General features: G+C 36.3%; 1 protein-coding gene across 11 annotated transcripts in view; it reads left to right on the top strand.

Moving 5' to 3' along the window:
- Nucleotides 1–22,217, top strand: part of PTPRZ1 (protein tyrosine phosphatase receptor type Z1) — a 140,270-nt gene that overhangs the window by 87,077 nt on the left and 30,976 nt on the right. For 5 of the 11 annotated variants that reach the window (XM_080575630.1, XM_080575627.1, XM_080575628.1 and 2 more), the window contains 5 exons: nt 3,601–3,785; nt 4,573–4,699; nt 11,319–11,362; nt 14,418–17,994; nt 21,655–21,799. In XM_080575630.1, coding sequence (XP_080431756.1) covers nt 3,601–3,785; nt 4,573–4,699; nt 11,319–11,362; nt 14,418–17,994; nt 21,655–21,799 — 4,078 coding nt within the window. The remainder of the gene's footprint in view (nt 1–3,600; nt 3,786–4,572; nt 4,700–11,318; nt 11,363–14,417; nt 17,995–21,654; nt 21,800–22,217) is intronic. The other 6 variants (XM_080575625.1, XM_080575633.1, XM_080575634.1 and 3 more) reach the window with 3 other exon arrangements.

Below are 22,217 nucleotides of genomic sequence, written 5' to 3'. Positions count from 1 at the left end.
GTAAAAGATTCATCCTAGTATGAAAATACTCATTTTAAATTGTGTAGAAAGTAGGACACTGTATTATTATTCAGAAATGTATCACTTCAGAGAAAAAAAACTACCGATCATAAAACATGTCAGATTAAATGGAGTGGAAAATTAAATGCTTGTCTCAACCAAACATTCAGTGAAGATCACATCAGTTCAAGCTTTCTTGCACTGCCCTTTTAATGCATTTCAGACCTAAACAAAGCTGCTTTTTCAGGGGTTGCAAGAGGATTTTGTTTTACAAACCCATTTGATTCTTAGTTGTGTAATGTGGATGCTTTTTCAACAGAAGTTGGACTGAAGTCATCAAATTCATTTCACGTGGGTACCAAGAAAATGATAAATGAAGAGAATCCCAAAAGCCAGATTCTGGTCTCTTTTATACCTAAAATTCCAGCAGGGGCTGGAATAGATCTCCAGCTTCCCATTAATTGTATTTTGCTGCTTTGAGACTTAAATAAATAAATAAATAATCCAGTTGAATATCTCTGAATTCAAACTAGAAGAGACTCAAAAACTTTCTTTCTTGTAGTCTCTGTACTCAGATTTTCAAAACCTTAATATCAGAGCAGAAGTCTTTCATTAAATAAGTTGATAAACGACCTCCTGGCTTTTCCCAGGCTCTCAAGAGGGGAATGGGAGTAATCAGGACCAAAGTACCTCAGTGTTACTAAGACTGTCTGAAAAAGGAAGGGAACAGCACAGGCAAGATAACAGATGAAAAGGCATTTGAAGAAGGGCAAGAGACACCAGCTTGGGAAGGAATCAGTGTGCAATAAGGTGCAGATGACTGTCATGCAGGAATACTGTTGGTCACTGCTGAAAGGAACAAGATAAGCATCAAAAGAATGAAAACAAAAGGGAGAAAAGCTTGTCTTTTCTTCGAAGAACATAGTTGGAAGAACAATACAGAAAATAAAATAGTAAACAAAATCATATTGGAGATTCCAATCTTTCAGCTTTAAAATTTTTATAATACCTAATTAACCTTACCGTAGTCTAAGATTTCAGAATCAGATTCACTCGTAGACAAATGAGGACGGGAGGAAAAAGGATAGCAGAGAAAAGTTTGTAATTTGAGTTTGGATCGGGGGAAACTTTGTACTAATATTACAAAAAAAAAAACTGCTTGGAGAGTTAATTTAAACACCTACCAAAATATGAATATTTTGATTCAATCATTAAAAAAAACAACCAAACAAACAAACAAAAACACTTTATTTTCTGCCTTACTTCTCAGAATTGAGAAGGGAATCATCTTTTCTGGTCTAGTGATTTACTTATGCCATCTGGTGGAAATGAGCTGGCATGACTAGTTTCAGTAATGGAATGAAATGTATGCAACTTGAAAATTTATTTATATTTTTAAATTTCCTATTTTTTTACTTCAATTAAAATAATTCAGTATAATGAATAAAATGGTATGTCCAATACATAGCTTGGTGGTTTCAAAGCCCAGTAAGCTATACAATTCAGACTAAATTACACAGACTACTACTGCTTCTACTGTTAGCTCACACACACACACACACACATGCAAAATGCTGCATATCTTCCATTAACTCCGACTAGAGTTCTCAGAACGTTCCACCTGCATACAAAGTGGAAGAAATTTGGTTTTCAAAATACTGTGTTTTGAGTGCCCTCCTGTGTTCAAGTGGTGAAATGCAAAGTTAATTGGAAGAATTTTCTTCCTTTCAAAATGTAGTATTGCCATCCAAAAGCATTGTAGTATCATGTTGTTTGCTTCCTTTATGAGAGCTCCAAAAAATCTACACCTCTTGCTTTCTTAATTAGTTAGAGTGCTTCTTTTACTTGCTTTTTGCTAGATGCTCATAGTTGTTTTTAAACATGTTCTTAGATTTGAAAAATGTTTCCTCATTTATTCCAAATAGGGAATGACTACATAATTACTCGTGCAAAAGTCGTTACAATTTTCTAATAAAAATATATCCATCCACTCACTTTAATATGCAAAATTTAATTAAATTGTAAACTTCATGTACTCTGATCAGTAATTCTGACTAGTTTAATAGATGAAATGGAGCAATAGAAATGGAGTAATAAAAGAAGCAATAGCAATAATATTCTTTCTGAACACACATTAAAGCACATAGAAAAGGAAATTGAGTACAGGCAAAAGGAAATTCCAAAAGCTAGGGGAGAGGCACAAATCCAGTCTCAGCATTTGAACCAAAATGCTTAAAACATGCAGTTTCATTCTTGGCCCTCATTCCAAGATACCTACTTGCTATGGTTGCAAGTTGGGAGCCAAAAATGAGTGAACACTTTTTACAGCCACTTCCATTCGTCATTTCTGTGTCTAACACCAGCAGATGGGATGACGAGACCAAGGGAGGAAAACCGTTTCAGCCCAAAAACAAAGCAGCCATGAACAATGCAGCTGTATATTGTTTTGCTTTATTTTTTCATGTATCACAGCCTATTAGTCATTTTTCAGTGATCTTGTGCCAAATAATTTACATTTTCTGCTAGTTTAGTCACACAGGTTAATTTATCTTGGCCTTGCATATTATTTTTAATCTACACCCAGGTACTTGGGTGATTTAAATAACAAATGACAGAATCTCAGTACATTTCTAGCAAGCTGGTAATCAGTACATATATACATCTAGAACTGTATTGGAAGATTCAGCTTACTTGAATAAGATGAAAAATGTATTGGAAGAGAAAGACTGGAAAACATGCAATAGTAGCTGCCTAGTCAGATTTTGCCTGGAGGGCAAGGTCCAGGCTCACCAAGAAGGTATTCATGGGACAGGCCCAGGACTTCACCAGGCTGGGATAACCAGAGCAATGCCCAGGACATGGTAATGGGAGCAGGCTGAAAAGGTCTGGAGAGCATTCCTGCTTTGCCAAACCCAAGCTGCCTCACACCTCCTCTTCTCCACTTCTTTCAACACCCTTTGCTACTTATACATGGTTTCCAAGCTAAAATAAGGCAAAGGAGGTTCTCGTTGGAGGATGGTGTGAAAGGGCAAGGGATATAGACTGGATTCAGACCTTTTGGTTATGTTGCATCCAAAAAACAAACAAACAAAAAAAAAAAAAACAACCAATCTGTTGGTGCCTCTTACTGCACTTCTTCAGTAGATATTTAGTTGGTGAAATATGAAATAATTGCCAGTTAATCCAGTAAGTTCTTATCCCTCCCAATATGCCTTTTGACTCTTCTATAAAAATATTAAAACACCCTTGAGAGGAAATTCAAGTATGATACATTTACATTTAATCTTTAAAACAATCTATTATCGCTGGTGGGAGAGCTCTTCTAATGCTAATAGGAACTGGATACAAATCTTTCTCAAAATACAGTATTAAAAAGTGGAGGAAAGAGGTCTCAGTCCCCAAATTAGCAAGCTTTTGAAAATCTAGTTTTACAACTCTGTTTCTTTTGATAGTGCATGACACCTCACATGTTTTAGTAGAAAGCTAAAAACGAGGCACATGAAAGACTTACGCTAATTTTGACAGGAGGTAGATCAAAATCTTATTAGAGTAATTTATACTATTTAATAAATAACACATTCCTTCTTTTATTTCTTTCAGTTTGCAGCTCAGAACCTGAAAATGTCCAATCTGATCCAAAGAATTATACTAGTCTTCTGGTTACTTGGGAAAGACCTCGGGTTGTGTATGATACCATGATTGAGAAATTTGCTGTCTTTTATCAACAATTGGATGGAGAAGACCAGACTAAGCGTGAATTTCTGACAGATGGGTATCAGGACTTGGTAACTGTAAACTCTTCAAGTTTCATACAAAATGGTGATGGCAAAGCTCTTGTTAATTATCTTAAAGGATTAAACAGTAGCTGGGAACTGATTCAGTAAAAAAAAAATATATCTTTGGCTACATCTTAGAGAAACTGTACTTCATTTGTGGGCAGTGATGCCACAGATATGATTAAACAAACAAACAAGCAAACAAACAAAACTTTTTAGGCCATAAACAGAGAAACCTTTTGCAGACTGATCTTCTGATTTACCTGTAGTATCACCAAAATGTTATGACCATGTCAAACTCAGAGCTTCTTAGCCATAAAACTCAGAGCTCTTTAGCCTGTCAGTTAATAGTGACCTGTACTTCATTGCTTAGTGATCTGAAAAAAATGACCTACACAAGCAGCTAATGAGAATCACTACTATCATACTGCTATAAGAATTAAGTTAGTGATCTACAGCTTTGTGGTATTTCACATATGTGGTCTGTTCCTGTCAGTCTCTTTAAAGACTCATAAGCTTATCAGAGATCATGTTACCTAAACTGATTACCTAAAGTAGTATTCTTCATTAAACAAGTATGCAGTTTGGCATCCTCCATTTAAAAATTCACAAGAATTTCTTTTCAAAGTTGCCTGAAGAGTTTTTGTGACAATAAAATGTAAAAAACTTATATTAGAGTCCTAAAAGAAAGGACCTTTATGCTTCGTATGAAAAGTGTGTTATGAAAAAATATTAACATTTCCAGATATTTGATACATCTTCGCAAGTAAATGATTAAATGTGGTTTTTCTTTTAGGGGGCTATTCTAAATAACCTGCTGCCCAATACAAGTTATGTTCTTCAGATAGTTGCTGTTTGTTCTAATGGGCTGTATGGAAAACACAGTGACCAAGTCATTGTTGATATGCCTTTAGAGGATCAAGGTAAGTGTTCTTTTGAGCTTAGTGATCACTTTGAGCTGAAAATCTGTATTAGGTGAAGTAGTTTGTTTGCAAACCAGTTAAAATGTGCAACTGTCAAAATATGCTAAAATGAAATTTCAAAATCACTGCCGTTAACCTTCAGCTTGTTCTTTGCTACTGATATTTTATCATGATATAATTCCCCATTCCTTGCAAACATTACCTATGAAAGATTGCATGTTAATGTTTTTAACTCTAAAAATATTCTGAAAAACACCTACCTTGTTTCAAATCTCACAAGTGTATTTTTTTAGGAATATGACATAGAGAAATAAAGCCATGTTTGGTATTATTTCTCTATGGATCAATCATCCTCCTGACTCCCACAATCCAACCACATTACCAAAGTGTTAAGGAAACAAGTAATAGAAACCCAAAGTATGACTTATAAATCTGTATCGATTGATTTTGAAATTTGATTACTTATGATTACTTGGAGTTTGATTTCAAAGCACTTGCGGTGATGGAATTCCCTTGCTTCTTAATGTTGCCTCGCAAAAAATCAAAAGGCCTAACAAACAAATCTTACTGATTGCACAACCAGATTTACCTCTTCTATGCCTGCTGGTAAATATGAAATAATGTGAAACTATAGCATGGAGCTTGATCTTGTCCTTAATAATTCCTTACATTCTGTGGAAGTTTTAGTATCAGAATTCACCCTGTGAATTAAGAAACCTATAACTGGTCATAGGAACAAAACAAAACCTTTCTGATCATGTAACAAACCACTTTTTTTTTTTTTCAATCAATGGACCCTGATACTGGTTGTTTATTTGTAGACTGTATAACTTCAGTTTTACACTTAGTTAAGTCTGTTTAGCTACAGCAGAGTCTTTAGCAATGTTGTGATGCACTTAGGAAAACAGGTTAGTTTTTCATTTTGGGGGAACACCATTCCTTTGCACTGAGAAGGAAGATGAATCTTGATGATCTTTCCTGCAGAAATAGTGAATTAATAATGGTAATAGGCATACAATAATATGACTTTGCCGGAAGGAGGGGGAGGCAGATTCAGGTATAGTACATATAATGTTTCTATAAACATCTACCTTGCCTTTCAAACACAATGTATTAAGACGAATTTTTGGACTCTTATGCTAATATCTATGAGAATTTTCATATTACTCTTCAGTCCACAAGAAGGTTCTGACATTTCACTTTTCTGTTTCTCTCTTATCTGCCTTTTAGTCCCCATATCTCCCCACTTCCTCTCCAAAATTTGCTTATGTTATGTTTGAAAATTTTTCTCAGATGAGATTTCATTTACACAGAAGAGATTTCATTTACACAATCCCATTTCTGCATGGAGTGATAAATAAATAGTTCCGTGTTGTCATTATTAAACAATAGCAAAGTCAACAACTGCAGTTGGCACAGTGCTGCCAACACAGCTTCAAAAGCTAAGAAAAAAAATCCAATGTAGGTAATATCCGTAGGATAATCCACCCTACTACTACCATTGTATCCCTGCTGTAGGGATCAATCAGACCTGGCTGCATACCAGCCTGTAATGTGCCATGACTCCCTTTGGAAGGAAATGTGGATGCACAGGTGGGCATGGAGACAAGATCTGGGGCTGGGAGACCACAGAGCCAGCACTGCACAGCACACCTGGGGTGCAGGCAAATGCTGCTGGGGACCAAGCCCAGCAATAGGCTGGTGGGATGTCTGGCAGTCTGCAGCTGCCCAGCAGTGCAGGCATGAGCCCTGCATCCTTGCTGTGCTTCTGCTGAGGGCAGCAGTGGGTTTGTGTTCATGGCAGTAGAAGGAAAAGTGCCTTGCTTTGGAGATACATACTGGAAAACTCATTTCACCCTCCAGCATCTCTGCAGAATTTCTCTGAGATTTGTCTGATAAGAGATTTTGGTGCAATAAATGTTATATTTGGCAGTTCTGAGTGAAGGTCTGATATTCTCCTGCCTATAAAAATAAATTTTTACACTAATTTATTTTTATTAAAGAAAGAGCAAGTATGGTGCAAGGATTCCAAAGTGGAAAAATAATGTAAAGGTGTATCTATCTGCAGTATGAAAGTATGAACAGATTAGCATAACTTTGAAAAATGGTATTTTTGTGTTTTCTGCCATTTGAGCATTTAAATATGTCTCCTTAATGTGCATTGAAGAAAATGAATGTATGCAAGCTTTCTTATCCCGTTTTCTTTTTTTTCAAAATAAATAATTGTAAAGAGGAGAGTTAAACATTACGCATATCAGAACTATAAAAACACCTATTTTTTTTTTGTCAAATTTCAGACAGTTCTGAAAATCTGTAACAGTTTCAGGTCTGCCTAAGGTGTTTTCTTTAATTTGCAAGAGCTTCAAAATTGAGGGAGATTATTTCAGATCAAATTAAGTCTTTCAAGGATATCGTAAGTTAAAAAAAAAATAAAAAAGGAAGAGGGAGAAGTTTATAATTATAAACAAAATGCTAAAATTAATATTCTACGTTTCATAAAAGTTAATACTTTGTGATGCTTCCTAGCTGACACTGACACAAAGTTATTAAATGTGCTTTGTGTTTAGTTTGACACTTCAACAGTGGTATATCTGAAATTGTTGAATGAGCAAAGTTCAGGGAAAAATCCTTCCCATATAATTAGTATGATTGATAGGGGTGTGCACTGCTCTACAGATACTTTTATAAATACTATCTTAGCTCTGGATATAATTTTAAAATGCAAATAAATAAATAAATGAAAACTTCCATTCATTTCTAATATTAATGTGTATTTACGTACTTATTTTTACTAATTATTTACATCTGAATTAACTGCTGTAAATATAGCAACTATTTTCATATTTAATATCGCAAATATGAAACAACAGATATGAAAATGTAATATCTTATGAGAAAGATTTGTTCAGAGCTACTTGATGATTACAACTATAACATCAAATTGGTTTTGTGATCTGCTTTATAGATCTTGAGGCAAAAGGGGATTTCTTGGAGCTCCTGCTTGTGAATTTATGAGAGAAAAGTTATCTTCACCATGAAGACATGAAATAAAATTGACTCACATAAAGCATAAACTAAAAGTTTCATATTCAAGAATTACTGAGTAAGCCAGTTTAATTAAGGTGAAAATCACTGCAGTCACCTCCAGATCAATTAATCTTCACATTAAAAGTTAAAAAGAGGCATGAGACATGTGGAATCATTAGGTGGGCCCTTTTCCGGAAAGAATTCAGCCTTGGAGTGGCCACTCTTAAAGAGGGAAGTTTCAGTGCACGAACCTGGTGTTCAGAAAACTCACAATCATTGTTTTAGCCTTCTCCTTCTGAGATGCTTGCAAGGGGAGAGTGTTTCTCATGCCTTCTCCCCACCCAGTGTGGTCCTCAACCAAGGTGTAAAGCTTCTCCTCCTTGCCAGTGCTTTCTAACAGGAATGACCTCTTTTCAATCTCTGTCATCCTCTGTCCCCCCTGTTGATTTCTAAAATCATTTTTATTTGTGGAAGCCTCAGGATCTCTGTTATGACACCCCACAGGTGATCATTTTTGAGACTTCTGCACTTTGTTTTATTCCTAAACTGTTCAGGTGGCAGCATTTCAGGTTGTGATAAAGTGCACATGCACAGGTGAATTTTTTTCCAATCTGTTTCCAGTTAGTGAAAGCCAGTAGCTGCCCTACCTGATGTAGCTGCCCAGCCTCCATTGAAAGTGAAGTAAATCACATACATAGTGTTTAATCAGCTTTGATGAAAGTCCAACTTTTACTTACCAATTTTTCGTTTATTATTAGAACTGGATTTTGAATATCTGAATGTGTGCTTTGACTCTCCAGATAACATCTGTATACCTCTGAAAGTTCTGCAGTAGTTTGTTGTGTCATTAATACCAGTGGTATTTACTTGCTTTTACTGACACAGGACATGAAAATAATATATCTCTCCTCTCATCTTCCTTTGTGGAGGAGACATTGATTGGGATTTATCAAAATAAAAAAAAATAATAATAATAATGCTGGAACATGGATTTGAAACCGATGGCAGCTCATACGGTCAACGATGCTTTGTGAGGGTCTAACTATGCTATTTCTTTGTAACTTGTCTTTGTGAGTGATTTTTGTCCTAAAAACACTAAGCATATCCTCAGTGTTTCACTTGGGGGTGCTTTTTTCTAAATTTGTACTGATAACTGTAGACATCTGAAAGCTAATTTAAACAAAAGAAATAGGCTTTACCTTTTTCTTGCTGTGACGTTTATTACTTAAGACAGTACAGAAGTTTATGGTGTGTGTGTTATTCTACAATTACAAATCAGAAGTGTTTTTTTTTAAGATTTTCATTGAGTTTAAATGTAGGGAATGTTTCCTATTTCTGTCTTTGTTTTATCATTTCTTCATCTGTCATTAAAATGCACTATTATATGAAAAGATGTCTTCAAAACTTTCTAACTAATGATTTAACTATTTAAAATGTAAGCTCTAGAATAAGCAATATGTGGTTCCAGAAGAAATAAACAAATTTGTTTATCAACCTATATCAACCGGTTGCTTTTTTCGGGGGGCAATTCTGCTCAGTTGGAGGATGTTAGCACATTTCTATAATATGCTGTCAAAACAAAAACTCAGCAACGTGGTTAACAGAGCTTCTGTAAATTTGTGTCTCTAAGACTTTTGGCATTTTTATGACCAAGTAAAATTAAAACACCTTGGTAAAGCGGTAGACAATTAAGTGTTTTTAATATATATTATATACATATATATATATAATATATATGTTTATGTTAATGTCTCTCCATAGGAGCAACAGCAAGAAAAGATAGTGTTCTGCTTCTGGAATTAGAGGACACATACCATATTGTATAATCTAGCACAATCAATATGTTTTATTTTTCTGATTGTCTGATTAGAGATCAGCTCAAGACTAGTGACCACAAAATGAATAGGTAGTATTTCTCTGTACTTTTTATTTCAGAGAAGTCTCTTGAGTTCATAATATATGGTATGGGTCTACTGTAGAAAGACTTTTCAAATTAATGTCTTATGATGTTTGATTTCTATCATTGAGAAGCCAGGGAATATCATTATCTCCTCCTCCATCCCTTCCTCCCCTCCGCTCCCCTCCCCACCCTGCCCCGGAGCCTCCTAGGCTTCCAGGAGTCAGAGGTAAGATAATTTTTCTCTATATCATTAATAAAAGGTTAATTCATTACCAATTACCAAGCACTTGGTAATTTATAAAAAGTTATTTATGAAAGAACAATTTATGAAACTTTTGTGCAGGTTCAGTCAACGTGGTTTTAAGTTCTAGAAACTACTAATAAAACAGAGCTTGTGTGTGTAATAAACTTTATCTAATTGTATGTTGCATATAATATGTGTCTCAAATTGTTTGGAAATGTTGATTTGGACAGACCGCAGACAATACAAATAATGTCTGTCTAACTTTGCAGAGATAAGAAGCACAACTACGGTATCTTTATACTAGAGTACTGAGACAACTCCATTTGGGAATCACAGAGGAGATGCAGACATACAATTCTGTGGGATGTTGTTAGAATCACTTCCCAGGCTGAGAGACTGGCATTTTCATTCAGTGCAAATCAAATTCAGAATCCATGTTAGCACTGATGAATAGACGGGGCACTACAACATTGCTTAGGAGAAAGCCTTAGAATGACTAAGAAAGAGAACTGGGTTTTCTGAGGATAAAGGAAGCAGTAAAATGAGTTCACACTGTGGAAAGGGTGTGAGATTTCATCACTCAAGGCCATGCCAGTTTGATTTGAAAGTTTCTTCTACCTGCTTTGAAGCCTCTCTTTCTGACCACTATCACAAGCATAATACTGGTTTTGGTCAAAAAGACGGTGAGAAAGGAGGTAAGAGACTACCTCTATACTTTAGAGGGAAGGATTTTTGCATGGATTCTTGCTTGACCCCAAAAGCTTTAGAGTATCTCTTTGAACAGTGCCCAGTACCTGCTTATCATCCCCATCTTTCATGGGATGTGGTACAACTGGCTTCTGTTTCTTACATTGTAGTGGAGACAAGTTTGAAGACCTTAAGCACTGGAGCCTTGACTGTAATAATGGGTGGGTCTGTTTAGTCTGCTCTGACAGAGGTGGAGGCCAGTGTGCTGCATGGTAAATATGATGTCATGGTTTGCAATAGTACAGAACTCCAAGCATGAGTGCACAAATGAGGAATTTTCCGTACGAAAATTATAGAACACATCATTTTACAAGAATATATTTGGAACTTTCAGAGTAAATGTAGAGAAATGTTTGATTCCCAGACTTATTTTTCTCTTTACTGTATTTCAGCATTCAACTGTGGTTTCTCGTGGACAACATTCTCATAAACTTAGATGTATTTCCTCAGTACATATTCGACATATAATGCAGTATGAAATTAGGGCCAGTCAGGACTGTTGTAGTTGAAAGCCTCCAGCCTGGATGAGTTCTGCTACCCTTAGAGCTAGGAAGCTTGGTCCCTTCTTCAGACACAATCCTATAAAACACGTTAGACTGAATCTCAATAAATTCATTAACTGATCAACTGGGTCCTTGTGGAGTCAATAATTCTGTGAATTTAAAATGTTGGGTGATATGGTTTATATTTTTCTTTTATAGAGGCTGACCTCATTCCTGAACTGAATGAAACTGAAGAATATGAGGTATAGCATTCATTTCCTTTTGAAAAAGTATTTCAAAGTTATACATACACACATTTCAACAAAATGAAATAGATGTTCTGTGAAAATTTACAGACATATGTCACCAACTGAATATATTTTCTGCATTTATACATACATACATATGTATGCATATAACGCCTTCTCTTTCAGATGTATTTTTCCAGAGATGACTTTAGAGATATCTCACTATCTAAACACTTCTCTGGAGCTGGAGATATATGGAGAAGTAAGGGAAATTGAAGGATATTGTTGCAGGCCTATATATTTTTGAAAATGAGACATCAGGTTACTCTTACCTCTGAGTGAAGTTGATGACAAAATTGTTCATTTAGAAGAATCAAAGTTGTAATTCAGTATTAAGGTTTTTAGAGTTGTTTAAAGAGAAATCTGACTTGGTCTTACTTATAACAGGAAAATCTTGTAATGTGGTAAACTAAAGTAAGGGAGGAAGGCACTTGTGCTCAAGAATAAGATTTGTGTGTGTGTGCTATTGGTTGAATTTAACAGCTATCATTCCAAATCATGAAATTTCAAAATTTTTGGAGGGTCAGTTGCCCTTACTTCTTGAACTCAAGTTAGAGATTAAAGTTTATAGTATAACCATTTCACATAATTTTAGATGTTTTTATGATACCCTCTTTAGACTTTATAAGGTAGTGCTTAAGGACGTGGTTTAGTGGTAGATTTGGCAGTGTTAGGTTAATGATTGGATTTGATGACCCTAGAGGTCTTTTCCAATCTAAATAATTCTATGATTCTATATTTTATATATTTGGTAACTAGGTTTCTTGCACCCTAGCAAGGAGAGAGATGAAAATATCACAATTAAATTATTAAAACAGATTAATGCAGCTTTCACAATATGGACAATTCCTTCAGTAAGATCTACATTGGTATCAAGTAAACCCTCAGGAATTTTATTTTACTGTTTAAATTTCTGACCACAGTATTCTCGCTGTGTGGCAAGTCCTTGTTAGTTAATTGGAGAGAGAGTTTGTACTTACCTTTCTAACTATATTTACCCTCCCTTGTATTTGTGGAAGCTGACAAACCAATAATATAGGGATTTCTCTAAATTTATGTAGCTACATATCTAGCTTATCATAACTGTCACATGAGTAGCTAAGTGACAGTGTGTGTCAGTTTAGTCAAGAACTTTACCTGAACCAATATAATTTAAAAGTGTGGGCATTGCCCTTCAGAAGTATATTTTCAGAAACAAGGGGCTGTCCAGTCCTGCCTAGGTTTGAGGACACAATGTAGGTGCTGCTGTCCCTGCATTTTAGGTATACAGACATTGGAATGAAATCCAAACCTGAGAGTCATGTCTGAGGTCCCCTGTATGGTGTGAGTACAGTAGATATTCCTAAAACAAAAAAGGGACTGCTCCGTGAAGCACAGCTCTTGTCTAGTGGTTAAAGACTGAATAAATTTATTTATTCAGTCTGTTTTATTCAGTCTCTGGTAAGACTGAATAAAAGTTAACTGTCCTATCAGTTGTGTGCCCCAGTTAATAGTTTGCTCAGTCATGCTTAATTTGGGGCACCTTACTTCCCAGACCCTTGACTTTGCATTCATCTCCCTGCAGTGCCTTGCTCACTTCAGTGCAGGAATGGGACATCAACTCAGACTAAACTGCAGTGGAAACGGAGGGTTTCTCAGACTGAGAATTGCATCCCAGTCTCCTGTTTTCAGAGTGTTCTCTCTCAACATTATGGTCTTGAATAAAAACAGTTGGGAATTACCACCACATCATCAAGCCATATCTTCAAAAGAAAAACAGTTTTGATTGTATTTGGAGAGCAAATTTTTACATGGGCAGATAGTGATAGGACAAGAGGGCATGCTTTTAAACTGAAAGAGAGGAGATTTGAATTAGATATTAGGAGGAAATTCTTTACTATGAGGGTGCTGAGACACTGGAATAGGTTGCCCAGAGAAGTTGTGGATGCCCCATTCCTGGACGTGCTCAAGGCCAGGTTGGATGGGGCGTTGGGCAGCCTGGTCTAGTGTGTGGCATCCCTGCCCTTGGCATGGGGGTTGGAACTAGATGATCTTTCAGCTCCCTTCCAACCCAAGCCGTTCTCTGATTCTATGATTCTGTTCTGCGAGAGGTTGTGTCCTGATGGTGTCTATTAGCCATAAGTGTGCCTATCAAGTCAATGGAAAGAGTTGTGCTCCTTGTACAGAGCTGTGCTGCAGATTTTGCAGTGTCGGGCACAGCACAAAGCACCTCTGTGCTTGGTCAAAACAAAATTCCCTCGTGAGCAATTTAGATGAATGTACTCTACAATTTTGGATATGGGTCAGGGAAAGTTGGGGACAAGGACAGGATTTGAACTTTGGTCCTCAAGGACCACCAAGATCCTGATTACATTTATTTATTTATTTATTGGATCTGGTCTTAACAGTCAAAACCCTGATGTAGATTTTTTACAAGATATCATTATTTGTGTTCAGCAAACACAGGATCATAACAAGGACTAGATAGTGTCATTCACAAGACACAATAAACTTTTGCATCCTGAAATATTATGTTCTAGGAAACTATGATGATCCATCAGATTTAAAGACAGGCCATAAATATATTCTGTTTTTAGGACAGTTTAATCAATAAATAGAATATTAATGCAAATCTCCAAGATATTCTGATAGCAAAATCCTTTTTCATTGGTGTGTACTGTATATACAATTGCATTTTATTAGAAAGGTGTAGAACTTTCTGAGCAATAAATATAAATAATGAAGTGTTTTTTATCTCTCAGAGTAAAAGTAACACAACATGTCAGAAGTTGTTGTGCACAGGATTTTTTTATTTGTCTTTCAAATCAATAATATTTTCAAGTGAAGAGGATATCTAATCTTACAACTATATATTTTATTTTAAGACCAGCAGTCTTCTGAAAGGTTGTCAGTTGTTTTGCACCTCTTGTTTTTATGGAGCCAGAGAAATATATTATTGCAGTTTTGGCTTTCATTTGTGTACAGTGTCTATAAACACTTAATTGTCTTCGGCTATGATATTTTTTCAAAGGATGAAGTTGATGAAAAGGAAACAGAGGTGGATGAAGAAATTTCAGTGATTCCTAGCACTGACAGTGCAATAAACCAAATAAGAAGGAAAGATTTCCAGGTGACTACATCCAGCTACAGTCAAGAAAACATGGGAACTAAACCTAATGATGTTAAAAGAAATAGATACTTAACGAGAGAAGAAGAATTGAATGGTAAGGATGATGTTTTCAAAGCAGTTTATTATCCTACTTCTCCACCTGCTAGTGAAATTTCTGAAGAAGAGGAAGATCCTTTTCTGGAATCCCGAACAATTACTGGAGTTCCTCCTCAACTCATTGACTCCACCAAAGGCATAGAAGAAGAATACATATACCTTTCTTCAGGCACTGAACCAACCAGAATAACAACTACTGGCCATACCGATGAAGATTTCTTATTGCCTCCTTTTAAACATGATCAGGAATCTGATGACTTTTGGAGTTCAGTTCTTACCACTTCTTCAGCACAGCCGGTTACAGAGGAGACCTCCCAAGAAGACATCCTTCCTTCAGGAAGCCCAGATATAAGCGTGCAGGATGTTCTTTCCCAAGGCTCCATTAAATATGTTTCAGAAGGTGTAGCACCCTCAAGCTCTGATGAACCTCCAAAGCATACATCTTCCGCTGATGGAAATTTGTGGTTTCGTAACACTACAGATCTAACAACTCAGTCTGTTGGTACATCGGATAGCAGGCAATTGTCTCAGACCAGTTACACTGAGGCTTATGTAGAGGAATTAAAGCCAGCTACAGTGCCCTATTCAAGCAGCCCAGTGGTTTCACAAGACACTTCAGATGCGGATTTAGAATTGTCACATTATCCTACCTTTGCTTTCTCCTCTGCTGAATTATCACCTCACTCTGTCTCTTCAAGCTCTGGAGAATATGGTTCTGCTTCTGCTGCCAGTGAGGTACTCTCTCAGACAACTCAGCCAGTCTATAATGGTGAGATACCTCTTCAACCTTCCTACAGTAGTGAAGTGTTTCCTCTAGTCACCCCTTTATTGTTTGACTCTCAGATGCTCGACACTACCCCTGCTACATCAGATAGTGATGTGACCTTGCATGCTACACCTGTATTTCCCAGTGTTGATGTGTCATTTGAACCCACCCTGTCTTCCTATGATGATGTACCTTTGCTTACATTTTCCTCTGCTTCCTCCAGTAGTAAAATGTTTCACCGTCTGTACACAGTTTCTCGAATGTTTCCACAAAGTGCTACTCCAGCCGTTGCAAGTGATAAGGTGTCCCTGCATGCTTCTTTGACATTGGCAGAGGGTGATACATTAATGCGGCCAAGCCTTGCTCAATATTCTGATGTGGTGTCACATCAGACTACTCATGCTGCTTCAGAGACACTGATATTTGGTCATAATAGAACTCACATATTTTCTGAAGTCGAACCATCCAGCAGTGATTTAAATGTGCATGTACTATCTACAATGTCTGAACTTCCTTATGCTTTGTCTAGTAATGTGGGCTCCCTCCAAAGCTTTACTGTTTCTTATGACTCTGCAGAATTTGTGCATGATTCTGTTGACGTATTTCGTCAGGATCCTTTATTTAGCAGCTATAACAATGTACTGGTGCATAAACCTTCCTCTATAATATCACAAGCTGATACTTTGCTACAGCCTACGCGCTCTCTGTCTAGTGATCTGGATTGGTCTGAAGCATACTCTGGTAGTGAGTCCCTTTTGCCTGATACAGACACTTTGACCGTACTTAACGTTTCTTCCTCTGATTCTGTAGATGAAATTACATATGAATCATCTGGGTTTAGTGATGTTAATAAGATGCTTCAAAAAGGTGATGTTGTGTATGGAGATGAGAAAGAACTGCAAATTTCTTCTTCTTTAAGTGAAATGGCTTCCAATGCTGAAAGTAAAGTGATACCTGAACCTTCTACATCTGTTTATAATAATGATATAATTAAACAGAATACGTCTCTGCAAGAAAGTCCACTTCCTGTTTCTAGCACAAAGGGAATCCTTCCAGTCTCTTTTGCTATTCCCACTACTAAGGTATTTGATCACGATATTAGTAAACTTACAGAAAATTACCTTTCCGTTCAGCCTTTGCATGTTACATCTTCAGCCTCTGATGACACTTTGCTTAAACCTGTGCTTAGTGCAATCTCAGAACAAGCTGTCTCTGCCCCTGCTTATAGCAAAATATTATCCTCAACTCAGCCGTACTTTTATGAGGCCTCAGCTACATTAAATAATGAAGCTTTACTGCAATCCTCCTTCCAAACTTCTGGCGATGGCACTCTGTTTAACACAGCTGCAGTAGTGCCTAGTGATCCGATATTGGCTGAAAGCTCCAGGGTTTATAAAGATAGTTCTACATTTGACCAAATATTGCATCAAATGGCACCAGGTCCTGCTACAAATGAAACTATGCTGCCTTCTACATCTGCACCTTCCGTTGCTGATATGTTGTCAAACACTTTTAGTAAGCCCACAGCGTCACTTCAAAGTTTATCTGTATCTTATGCAAGTGAGGAATATGTTCCATCCAGCTTGTTTAACAGTGAAGATGTTCAGCAGGTTATGCCTTCATTGTACAGTAGTGATGTTTTGTTCCAGCTGACCAGTTTAGAAAATGCCTTCCCCCCCCAAGCAGCAAATGCAGTAACAACTCCCTTCCTAACTGCTGATACATTACCAAATGTAGCTACTCCTCCAGACAGCCATGTCTTTTCAAGTATATTTGAACAAAGTGAGTCTGCCAGTGTCTCTTCAAGTTCTTCACTTGGTTTTGATCCTGTTCAAATGCCTGCAGTGGTTTCTGAATCTGACATGTCCGTTCATCACACCCTTCCTTTATCAAAAGTACAGATTTCTGTTATGGCTGTTCCTCCCAAAAGTGAGAACCCTGTAACTTTGAATAAGTTGCTGGTTCCTTCTAGAGAATCCTCTGGGTTGTCTCCCAGTATCATGTCCAGTACCGATCTATGGCATTCTGTAGTTGAGGATGACTACGACGAATATGATGATGGCTTCCCCATAAGTAACTGTATATCATGCACTTCCCATAGAGAAGCTCAGGATATGGTAGTAGAGGAACAAAATGGAGAGGTAAACAATAACAAGGACCAGAGTAACCTAATTATAAGCTCACATTCTGAGAAACATGAAGAAGAAGAGAAAATTTCAACTGCTGCATCTGACAGTCATATAAACCACGCCGTGGACAGACATAATTATACATCTGTACCAACTTTGCCAGCAAGTGTGATATCCAAGAAGCACAACAACCCTACAGCTTTGGAGAACCTTATTCAAACTGCTAGTGTCCCACTGCAAAACACATCAGAGTCTAAGTCTTGGGCTGTTTTTACAAGTGATGAAGAAAGTGGTTCTGGCCAAGGTACCTCAGATAGCCTTAATGATAATGAAACATCAACAGATTTCAGTTTTCCTGACCTTAACGAGAGAGAAACTGAAGGGGCAGTTGAAGCAGGTAACTCAGAATTAACTCCTGGATCATCACAGTCATCAGCCTCATCTGTAACTAGTGATCACTCATCAGTATTCAACATCTCTGAGGCAGGTTAGTTATGGATAAGTTTAATGCATACCATGGAAAGCTGCAAGGGGATACATTTGTGCTGTAGAGAATGAGATCTACATATAATAAAAGGAGAACAGGGCCAATGGGCGTGATTAAGGAAGCACTGGGGAACAGGGGGTGCATGCTGAGCTGGCTAGCTAGCGAGTGCTACTTCTGGCTGCTTAAAACTGCACCTGAAATACTCTTCAGAAGGGAGATTCATGCTTTACTTTTGACTAGACGTGTACCATCAGCAGCAGTTGGGTGGTGCAGTTTAAAACCCGAATTTGTTTCAATGTTAATGGTTTAATTTTATTTTTTAAGATAGAAGGGGGATGTAAGTTCCTTACACAAAGACAAGTGGTGCCCTTAAAAAAAGAGGAAACAATACCTTTCCATGAAGAAACATACCTCTGTGATTCTGGTTTTTAATTATGACAGCACATTTTCTCCTTGTGTTTTATTTTGTATTTTCTAAGGTGTATTGAGCAAGGAAGAAGATGTTTCAGTATGATTCTGATTCATCTTAACTCGTAAAAACATTCATTTTCATTCTGTTTATGCCAACTTCAAATTTCAGTAAGATTCAGACCTTTTTGTGTCAGTTTTGTGCAATTCCAAAACAATAGAGCCAGGTTCTTCTGTACTTTTTTTTTATACATTTAGTGTCATTTTCCTAATTAGTCCTAACTGAAGTCAGTGAGAGTTTTTGTGAACTGTGTCTGATAAGATCAGCAGGCAAAACTGCACCTCACATAGATAAGAACTGCATGAATATAAAGCATTTCCTGTATTTTTAAAAATGTGTTGTTGAATACTTGAACTATTCAGACACATAATTTGTATTGCCTCTTGTTAGAGTGCTGAAAATGCGAGAGTAAAGTCAGAAAAAATGTCTATGATTTGGTGGGGGAAGGAGGAGAACAAAAAAAAAAAAAAAGAACCGTTTATTTTAGAAAATAAATTGAACTTAAGCATTTGCAGCATCTGTAGAGGGCAGTATCATCCAGCTAAATCCACTAAGGAATGGGCTCTGCAAAGTGTATGAAATTTTAGGCCCAGTTCTACAAATACGCAGCAAAGTCACATGAGATGACATTACTCATGAACAACAGAATACTAATACAAAAAGGTGGCAAATTGACACTCTGTATAGTTGGGGCTAATATAATGTGAAAAACAGAATAATAATAATAAAAAAAAAAGTATTGAAATAACATTAAAAATATGCTGAAATTATTATTAGTCCTAACAAGGTAGGCATCATAAAACTGAATCAATAAGTAGAAGGTGTCATTCAGTAGGTAAGTGGTTACCACATGGCTCAATTACTTTTTTTTTTTTATATCAGCAAAAGAACATTAATATTTCAAAAGTTCTATTGCAAATACAAATGAATGTTACCATACAAGATTTATAGTTTATGTAATGGGTGTCATTGTTAATTAACAACGAGCTTGAACTATTACTAAGAGTAATTCAAAAAAGACTATATAAGAATAAAATAGTAGTACAATAGCCTTAAATTTTGTTTTCTAGATATTATTGAAAGATACTATACAGTGTTTTTTCATATACATTATTTTTTTCTAATAAATCATGCCAGTATAGTCTTTTAAAACCTGAAAAATAAATGCGGGCATGTCTAACACGGTCTCTAGTAAATCAAATATACCTGAGAAGTTTTGTACACATTACAGTGAATTCAGCAAAAATTATATCTTCTTGTTTTGACTATTACAGAAAAACTGTCATTTAAATTTTTCCCACTCTTTGTAGTTGATTCGTATTCACATTTCTTCAGAACTAGGACTTTCTCCATGAGACCACTGTGGCTTTCTAAACTTTTCAACATCAATTGGAAAAACATAAGATAAATTAGTTTGAAGAATAATGTGTATAATCCAAGCATGTCAATTATTAGGGAGCAAGAAATCTGCTACAGACGAGACTGCCTTTTCAGCCACCGTCATTGGAGTGATGGCCAAATGGGCAAGAACCTCCTTGTTGCAGGAGACTGCTGCTCTTCATTCCACATAGGAGAATAGGAATTCCACATAGGAGGACAGAATTTGGTCATGCAGTTTGAAGGAACCCTGTCCTCACACAGATGAGTCTGGGTCTCACCCTGTGAATTACTCCAGAATGGGATAAGCAAGTGTGAATGCTTCAAAGGGGTTGTATTCTGATCTCTCATGCATATATGTAGTTTCCACTGAAATCAATAGGAAATACTGATTTTAGTCTACTCACCAGAAACTGGAGGACAAACTTTCAAAAGCAACTTTTGCCTGCAATCACTTTATACATTGAGGATTTAAAAAGTAGTGAATAATTTAAATGTTTGAACACTTTGAACTAAAACCAAGGAGATATCTGCAAGATTGAAGCCTAGACATCTTTGTATAGAAAGCTACAAAACTCAAGAAAACACAAGCGAAGAGCTGCCTGGAAATTTGGACTGTATGAAGCTGTTTTTTGACATCCTATTTAGGACATAGGCTTTTTTGTCAGTATTTTTTTGAGATCTAACTCCATTCTCTCCTCCCCTTTGACTGAAAGCTTTTTATTCATGTAGAATTGGTCTTGAAATCCCAGTGGAGGGCAGCTGATTTCTAGACAGCAAAATTTTGCTCCCATACAGAACATTCACTGAATTAGAACTGTTCACAAAAGCAAAAAACATGTAATTGTCTTAGAAAATCTAGAAAATTAGTTTAATTCTAAAAAGTATGAAAGCCATTATTTTTGAGTTTTAACTCACGTAATCATCACAGATAAGTGCACAGATAAGTGCACAGATAAGTGCACAGTAAGCTGCACAGATTTAAAAGAATCAGTCATTTTCTGTCTAAATTAAGTGCTTACTTTTAGAGGGATGACCATGGTAAAGACTACGGGATTGGTCTCATCCACCTTTATGTTCTCTTATTTTAATTAGCTTATAAAATACATAATTTTAATCTAAATGTAGATTCCTTGTCCAGATATTTTGGTCATCCAACTTTACAAGGCTGACAGATACATGAAATCTAGACAATATCTAAACAATAATTGGATTCCCTGTAAAGATGGAGGTAGGAAATTTAATTCTTGTTCCAGTACAAGAATACTGCAATTGAATTCAAAGGAAGCAGGATTTTTTTAACATGTCTATAAGGCAGGTTACTAAATGGACATCATATTAAAATACAGAAGTCTTAAGTGCAATTGAGAAATCATGTAGAGATTTTCTATTGTAAAAAAAAAAAAAGTTATTAGTCAAAGAGAAATGATTTGCAATACGTGAGTAACAGTTTAATACCAAAGTGTTCTTTATATATTCAGATCCTTAACTCATTTGACTTTCAGCTAATAAACAGATGAAAATAAAAAACTTTCTTCTCCTATATTTTAACAACAATCTGCTATTTTTTACAAAGAGAAGTCTCCACTGCTGGAAGGCTGAGTCACAAAAGCTTGAACACTTTGCTTTGCCCTCTGTCTGCTTATTTTCTGTAAGCTGGTTTGCAAATGTATACATTATCTGCAGTGTGTAGTTAAAAAAAAAAAAAAAAAGAGGTAAGTGATATTAAGTAGGCTCATTATAAGACACGTTCACTCATGCTGTTCATTTTTCAGAATTTAAACATGAACTGTTTCAATTTTCTCTGACTGCAGAGGCAAGTAATAGTAGCCATGAGTCTCGTATCGGTCTAGCTGAGAGTCTGGAATCAGAGAAGAAGACAGTTATACCACTTGTGGTCGTATCAGCCCTGACTTTTATCTGTCTAGTGATTCTTGTGGGTATTCTCATATACTGGAGGTAAGTTGTTTTTTGTTGTTGTTTTGTTGTTTTACTTTTTTTCCAGTTTTAAAGAGCTCTGATTTGAAAACTGTGATTGACATTACTGAGCAGTTTTACTGGAGGGAGACTGGATCTTGTCTCTCTGTGTCTTTGTATTACTCCCAAAGTGAGCAATGAATAGAGCTGCAGTGACTTAAAGTAACAAGGTGATCTCTTTCCAAAATGCTCAATTGCAATTCTTTCTGGTTGCAGAGTGTTAAACCATTGCAAATACATTATTTTCATATTGAGAGATTTTAGTTAACAATTATTTTGATTATTAATCCCTAGAAACCAAGTGAGTTAACAGAGCACTGAGAAGAACAGGAGGAAGAAGAAAAATAAAGAGCATGGCATGGTTTTTTTTCCTATGTTCCCCATTGTATAACTGTTAAAA

This window comes from Anser brachyrhynchus (genome assembly GCF_964034855.1).
Source record: "Anser brachyrhynchus genome assembly, chromosome: 1".
Classification (NCBI taxonomy): domain Eukaryota; kingdom Metazoa; phylum Chordata; class Aves; order Anseriformes; family Anatidae; genus Anser; species Anser brachyrhynchus.
The sequence above is the reverse complement of the archived record's forward strand: the minus strand, read 5'-3'. Positions and strand labels throughout refer to the sequence as shown.